Here is an 8,342-nt window from a genome sequence, read left to right on the forward strand (position 1 = left end):
ATAATTAATCCCTCTATTTATAATTAATTAAAATAAACTATTATTTCCTAAACTATGAGAATCTATTCCTAAATGTGCCCAAACGATTCCCAAGCGATTGGTTTAATAGATAATAGAGAATATCAAATTTGTCTGCTAACTATATGATCGTTTATTTATTACATTGAAATTATTATTTCCCAAACTATGGGACCGTTACAGAAGTGTTTCCCAAATAATTCTACGTTGATTAAAAAAAAAAAAATTTTTTTTAAATTATTTCTGCTAACTATACGCCGAACTTATTTTTATTAATTATAAATAAACTATTATTTCCCAAACTATGAAAATGCTTTCCTAAACTTGCCCAAATGATTCCCAAACGAATGCAATAATAGAAAATGCGAAATATTGAATTTGTCTGCTAACTATATTGAGGTACAACTGTAACACTGCACAATTTTATTATTAAGAACGAAGAGAAATTAACTGGAAATAAATTATATTTGCATATAACTCCAGATGATGCGCGTACAAGTCATGGCATTCGTAATATACCACTTTGTCGAAGCCGAGGCAATAAAAACGCTGTTGCAGTTAGAGAAGCGTATTCAACCTATTTTCAAGATACTGGTGCATTATCTTACCAGTGGGCAAAAGCGTTGCAAAACGATTTTTAATTTATTTGTTTTAATTAATTTTTTTACTAAAAAATTATAAATAGTACTGTTATTAGTGTTATAAATAAAATACTGTAAATAGAGTAAGTTTGTAAGCATAAGTATACTTATAAATAAATATGATTATGAAGTAAAACTTATTTATCAGGTAATCCATTGTGTGTAATGATAAAAATATTTTGTTTGAAAATAACTTTATTTAAGATTATTATAATGAAAATGTAAGCAAGAATAATTTAATACAGTTTGTCATAATAAAATTACAATTTCATAATAAATCTTTTAGAATAAATCTTTTAATACTAATATGATAAAAAATAAAATATCTTTTCGTAGTTTATATTAATGTAATAAAAAATAAAATATTGATTCATAATTAATACTAATGTAATAAAAAATAAAATAACGAATAGAGATAATAATAATGATAATATATATATATATATATATATATATATATATATATATATATATAAGCTTATATCTTATATTGGCAGATCATGCAATTTATCTTGTTCCTCCATCAGCATTGCAAGAAATTTCATTTCTAATTTAGTTCGGTCTCTATAAGGCAATTTTCTTAATCCTTCGCCTAGTAACAACAAAAACCCGTCAATACCATCAGGTTCCTTAGTTTCTCTTAATGCATTTATAACAGTGTCATGAAACTCTTCGTTTAACTCTTTGTTCGATCTGTCAGCTTTTCTTTCTGAAATATCATTAATTTTTTGAATATGAGATAAATTTATTAAAATTTCTAATAATTGAATACTAATAACAGGAACATACTTCTATTTGAATTAAAATTACTTTCTTCAGAACTTGATGCAATGACGCTGCTGCTTGTTAGTGGGGACACTAACATTGAAGAGCTTCTGGCTTCAGCTGAGATATTTTCATCATCGTCATCATTCTGAATGTTTAATGGTAGACTAGTACTTGTTCTAGAAAGAAAAACGACACTTAGCGTTTTCGAATAAAGTCGAAAAACTCAATAACAAAGTCAAGTCTAAAATGTTTCTCTATTTTAAATTATTAACCTTTTTCAATATTATTAAATTTACGGAGCTTTTCCCATGACGTCGTTTAAAAACTTCATCTGTTCATAAAAGCGGAAGGAATTTTTTTTACTGTTTAATGCTTCAGCAGCAGATCCACTTGGGATATAAGTATGTTCCTTTTTTTTTGCCTTTAAAAAACAATTACGTAGATATCGCCACCTTTTTTTAATTTCGGTTACACTCAATGTGCCTATAAATACATATTTAAATAAAATGTCTGAACTTCAATAATATCATCATACATGGCCAAAATATAGATACTAACCTCCTAATGAGTTGCATATTTCTTGCTACAATGCATTTCTTTTTAAAGTGCTTCTTTCACTTGCTGGTATCCGATGATCGAATAATGCTCGCTTCTGCGATACATGATATATTAATAATTCATCTTTGTCAATTTCTTGTGGATTATTTAATTCTTCTTGTGAATTATTTAATTCTTTATTTGGTAAATTAGATTCATTGAACTCTTCTATGCGAGATACTAAAATAAGAGGAACAATTATAACAGTGGCAAACGGAAATTTGTCAGTATCATTGCCAGACAGTATAATTTTTCAATAAATAATTCAATAGATAATGGCATACTTTGTCTAAAAATATGCTTCAATTACTAAAATAATACTTACTGACAGTGACTACTAAATTTTCATCCACATTTATACAATCATTGTCCTTGTTAAATGGTTGAAAACAAGAGTGGTCTAATAAATTAAAATTAAAATATTGTGGGAGAATGTATCCACAATACCCACATTTTTTATTCTATAAAAAAATAATAAACAATCATAACCTCCAACTCCCGTATAAGTAATAAATTTATATTTTGTAAAAAAGTTGTTTAATATAATATTACAATAATATGAAATTATTAATTTAAAATTTAATTTGTTATTTAAAATATTTTTTAATAATATTCTTACGGATATCTGCTGTTTTGACATTTTTCACCATATACACAATTTCGAAGTTCCGTATAAAATGTGCATAAAATAGAAACTTGCGGATAGAAATCGGCGGAACGGACGTAAAACAGGTTAAACCAATCACGAGCGTTCCGCCAATTCCGCATTGCGCATACGTTCCGTATCATGGGACCGCACCATAAGACCATATGGACCAATGAGCATCGAGTATTAAGTCGCCATATTGACTTACATAACATAATACTCGATGCTCATTGGTCCATATGGTCTTATGTTCAGTGTTGGCAGGCGGGTCAGGTGTCAGGTTTTTCGCGCATGCGCGGCAAACGAGGTCTCAATGAAGTATCTAATACAGATAAAAAGGTGTGCCACTGGTCGCCCGAAAAAATTTTCTCTTAGAAAATTGTTTCGGGTGATCAACAGCACACATTTTTCTCATACACTATGGCCCATATTCTGAATCCTCTTTTATCGATAAAAGTGCCTCTAAAAGTGGCATATAAGCCTTCTGATTGGCTACAGGCCGCTTTTAGGAGCACTTTTATCGATAAAAGAGGATTCAGAATACGGGCCTATACAAATAACTCACGACTATTTATGAAACATCACAAAACTTTTAATAAACTGTGTCTCACTCAACTATATGTCTGTATGCCAAGTAATTTTCCTCGAGTCCGCCAAATCTTCCACATGTGGTACATCGCTGGATAGCCGCCACTACTGTCGCGCATGCGCGAAAAACCTGATCCGCCTGCCAACCACGGTCTTACATACAGGTCTGGAAACTCAGGCCTTTTTTAGTGGTGGGGGAGGTCTCACTTAGTGTGTCCGTTTTTCGACTAGAAGTCGCAATACGAGCGAGAGAGACAGAGATAGACGGCAGTAGTCGTTCTCTCTCTAACATACGTCTAAAATGCGACTTCTAGATCGCAGCGAACCTAGCAGGCAAGCCGTGAACTTCCGAAAAACGGACACACTAAAGGTGGAAGCACATAAAATTGCAGGAGCATATAACCATAAGCATAAGAAAATTGATTGGTTCATTTTCTTATGCATATATTTGTGGACCAATCAATTTCCTTATGCTTATGGTTATGCGCCTATGCAATTTTATGTGCTTTCACCTTAAGTGAGACCTTCCCCACCACCGGAGTTTCCAGACCTGTATGTAAGATCGTGCTGCCAACACTGCTTATGTTATGCATAGCTGCATATGCATAAAAGCTATAGCACACAAATTCCATAGCCGTAACATTAAGACATACCATAAGGATTTAAGGCCCTCACACACGAAATTGCTGCATATGCATAGCATAAGACCATATGGACCAATGAGCATCGAGTATTAAGTCGCCATATTGACTTACGTAATATAATACTCGATGCTCATTGGTCCATATGGTCTTATGTTATGCATATGCAGCTATGCAATTTCGTGTGTGATGGCCTTAATTTCAGCTTATGGATCCATTGTTATTGGCTGACATGTTATGCTACGCTCCTATTGGCTAAAGGCCAATATCTTAAAATATTCATTTTTCGATTATCTTACCTTAATACTTTTATGTACAAAATAATGAGAGGAATCAATTGGTGTAAAGAAAACACAAAATTGTTTCGAAAAAGAAAATGTAATTTGCAATTAACAATTACATTTTTTTTTTCGAAACAATTTTGTGTTTTCTTTACACCAATTGATTCCTCTCATTATTTTGTCATAGACTTATATAATAGACCAAGCCAACCGTGAGAGCAACCCACGCTGGCACAAAAGTGAGAGAGCAATAGCTGGAGTTGTGCTCTCTCTGTCTAAATGTGATAAGGTGGGGATAAAGGAGAGAATAAGATAGAATAAGATATAGTGCCTTCTCCGCCTTCTCCGTCTTCTCCGTCTTCTCCCACTCTCTCTCAAATATGAGAGAGAGCGGACGACTCCATCACTATCTCTGTCCTTCTATGTCGGCGTGCGTGCGCCCATAAGATGGCGCGGTCTATTATATAAGTCTATGTTATTTTGTACATAAAAGTATTAAGGTAAGATAATCGAAAAATGAATATTTTACAAGATATTTTACGGTTTATGTAAAATTAAGAAATGATTTCAAGCCTCATAACTCGAAAAGTACTCAATGAAAAAATACTTTATTATAGTGTTTTGAAAAGCCCTCGAGATAAGCTACAAGAATATGTAATGAAAAATAGGGGGTTCCATTTAAGAAATTTAAGATGACCTTCACGTGACCTTGACAACACTATTCAAGGTCGTACCAATATTACTATATAATACGTTACTTGAAATCCTACAACTTTTGTCTGAAATATTTTTATCTGTCGTTCTTGGTTTTCGAGATATTTAGCTGGCACTGGTGGTCTGATACACCCTGTATATGCATAAGAAAATGAACCAATCAATTTTCTTATGCTTATGGTTATGTGCTCCTGCAATTTTATGTGCTTCCACCGTAACTGTGTGAGAGAGAAGGGTTCATATTCTGAATCCTCTTTTATCGATAAAAGTGCCTCTAAAAGTGGCTTATAAGCCTTCTAATTGGCTATAAGCCACTTTTAGAGGCACTTTTATCGATAAAAGAGGATTCAGAATATGGACCACGGTCTTACATATAGGTCTGGAAACTCCGGTGGTGGGGGAGGTCTCACTTAGTGTGTCCGTTTTTCGGAAGTTCACGGCTTGCCTGCTAGGTTCGCTGCGATCTAGAAGTCGCATTTTAGACGTATGTTAGAGAGAGAACGACTACTGCCGTCTATCTCTGTCTCTCTCGCTCGTATTGCGACTTCTAGTCGAAAAACGGACACACTAAGGACCTGAGCAGAATGGCTGCCTTATAATTTTAAGACTATGTTTTATGCCTTAAGTCTTTGTCTTAGGTAACGCACAATACTGTGTGTTATGTCTCGAGTCTTATGTATACGCGAACGTTTATTTCTTACAAACGTTTGCGTATACATAAGACTCGGGACATAACACACAGTATTGTGCGTTACCTAAGACAAAAACCTAAGGCATAAAACATAGTCTTAAAATCTTAAGGCAGCCATTCTGCTCAGGCCCTAAGTGAGACCTCCCCCACCACTATAAAAGGCCTGAGTTTCCAGACCTGTATGTAAGACCGTGATATGGACCAAGGTATCGTCTGCACTGTTATGTTTTCGCTCAATATAGGAGTATTATATATATGCATAAAATACGTCATGCTAGTAGAAAACCACATTCCATGTCAGCTTATTTGGCGCATGCGCTAGTTTTGTACATAAAAATTGAGTACATTTAGGCCCAGTTCCACAACTCGAGTTAACCCGAGTTTAATACGTTAAACTGGGTCCTGATTGGTCCATTCGCCACTTAAACTCAGGTTAACTGGATTGTGGAACTGGGCCTTAAGGCTTTCGCACATGAAATTCCATAAGCACGTAAGACATAAGCGTAAGGAAATCGACCAATCACGGTCGAGTTTTGACCCCTTGGAGGGGCTAATACTTGACCGTGATTGGTCGATTTCCTTACGTTTACGTCTTACGTGCTTATGGAATTTCATGTGTGATGGCCATTAGGGCCGCTTCGACCGATTAAGGCTGATGGCAGAGAACGAGATGTTAGCGCTTACATCTGTCGTGGTCATGGACGTAAAGTAAGACAGAGAAAAACGTATACGTAAGTAGCATATATATTTTTCTCTGCCTTATTTTACGTCTATGACTACGACAGACGTAAGCGCTAACATCTCGTTCTCTGCCATCAGCCTACCTCAATCGTTGATTAAAGGGTTGCCAACATGACAAAATAATTCAGTGTGACTAATTGTATTTCTGACGATATACTGTATTTCTACAATTATATTGGCTTCTCTCTGTATATTATTCAGTGAACTCTATACTATACTGGAATGTGCACTGCCTTTGTTAGCGCTCGGGACATCGAAAGAAAAGGACAGGTTGCTTTGGAACGATTTCTGTCTCCGTCTAGTAAATTTTGATTGGTCGATCTTTTTATATGATCTTCGTTACAAACATGATCTTCGTTAGCTTCGTTACTTCATACATATACGCACATGTATACCTCTTTCAACACTGATCATCACTCAACTCAACACATATGCACTGAACGTAGTCAATGTTTTCAGCTCGAAAAGTACGACGATAGAAAAGGACACGTATTATTCCACTTTTCCCTCTCACTCGTCCCGTTTTCTCCTACAGTAGTGCACATTCCAATATAGTATAGAGTTCACTGATATTATTAGAAATACAATTGGTCACACTGAATTATTTTGTCATGTTGACAACCCTTTAATCAACGATTGAGTTAATCGAAGTTGGTTGAAGTGGTCCCAACGAGTGGCCCTTAATCGGAGTTTAGTCGTAGCGGCCCTTAGTATATAAAGAGCTCGCAGTCTAGTATATTATATAGAAGTCTGTGGTCCTGTATTTCTTAAGACCCTTGCACAATGCTAGGCAACAGGCAATAGAAATAGGGAATAGAAACTATTTACCAATAAATACGCGGAACAGAAAATATTCGCCAATAGGAGCAGAGAATAAATACTATTTCTGTTCTTATTACCTGTTGCCTAGCATTGTGCAAGGGGCTTTACATCCATGGATGGGCCGCATTCAGTGGACTCAACCACAGACTTCTATATATACTAGACTGCTAACTCCTTATATATAAGACGGCTTCGATTTTATGTACAAATCACAGATAGGTATATAAAGGTATTCTATTCTGCGCATGCGCTCTGCGATAACGCATGTTTATATGTATATACCACGGTCTTACATACAGGTCTGGAAACTCCGGTGGTGGGGGAGGTCTCACTTAGTGTGTCCGTTTTTCGGAAGTTCACGGCTTGCCTGCTAGGTTCGCTGCGATCTAGAAGTCATTTTAGACATATGTTAGAGAGAGAACGACTACTGCCGTCTATCTCGCTCGTATTGCGACTTCTAGTCGAAAAACGGACACACTAAGTGAGACCTCCCCCACCACTAAAAAAGGCCTGAGTTTCCAGACCTGTATGTAAGACGTGGTATATACATACGCAAGCTAGGTTAAGTATATGATATATATCTATATCGATGGTATCTGCGCATGTGCAGAATAAGTCACGTTAGTACATAAAATGTGAGGACATTTTATATAAGCAAAATATGGGGAGTTAGCAGTCTAGTTATATTAGAAGTCTGTGGACTCAACAGTTGGGCAACATTACTAGATTTTCCGATGTAATTCGAAGCTGATTGGCCGAATCTGAAAGTAGAAACCAATTACGTTCGATTGCTACTTAGGCCCATATTCTGAATCCTCTTTTATCGATAAAAGTGCTTCTAAAAGTGGCCTGTAGCCAATCAGAAAGCTTATATGCCACTTTTAGAGGCACTTTTATCGATAAAAGAGGATTCAGAATATGGGTTGAGTTCTGCTGAATGTGGCCATGTCCTTCCATTTAATAGTCATATACATACATATATACGTATATAAAAATTCGCCAAATATATAATACGTAATGTAAAGAACAAAATACATGAGTTTTAGTTTTAATATTTTTCATCGGTTAATTTCCCTATTCATTGCGATATCACGCGAATCTATCACGGTATGACCGTGTTCCGAATTTACTGTCAGTGCTGAAAATCTATAGTATACGTGAGGGAAACTATAGATTTTCAGTACTGGCAATAAA

The 8,342-nt window shown here is 35.3% G+C and overlaps 1 protein-coding gene and 1 pseudogene across 2 annotated transcripts; both read right to left on the minus strand.

Moving 5' to 3' along the window:
- Positions 1-1,103: 1,103 nt before the first annotated feature.
- On the minus strand, positions 1,104-1,608 carry LOC145963193 (uncharacterized; the record flags this gene model as incomplete). The annotated part of the gene is made up of 2 exons (XM_083084896.1): positions 1,104-1,368; positions 1,449-1,608. Coding segments are annotated over 2 exons (384 nt in total), but the record flags the coding sequence as incomplete, so codon positions are not given.
- Positions 1,609-1,704: 96 nt separating this feature from the next.
- LOC145962788 (uncharacterized) lies at positions 1,705-3,555 on the minus strand (annotated as a pseudogene). The gene is made up of 5 exons (XR_014435962.1): positions 3,236-3,555; positions 2,644-2,992; positions 2,350-2,485; positions 1,986-2,204; positions 1,705-1,910 (listed from the first exon to the last, which is right to left on the minus strand). The product of XR_014435962.1 is annotated as an uncharacterized LOC145962788 (transcript).
- Positions 3,556-8,342: the final 4,787 nt, after the last annotated feature.

Source organism: Camponotus vicinus, unplaced genomic scaffold (assembly GCF_025532165.1).
Source record: "Camponotus vicinus isolate PSW18456_S1 unplaced genomic scaffold, iyCamVici1.0 SCAF_12, whole genome shotgun sequence".
NCBI classification, from domain to species: Eukaryota; Metazoa; Arthropoda; class Insecta; order Hymenoptera; family Formicidae; genus Camponotus; species Camponotus vicinus.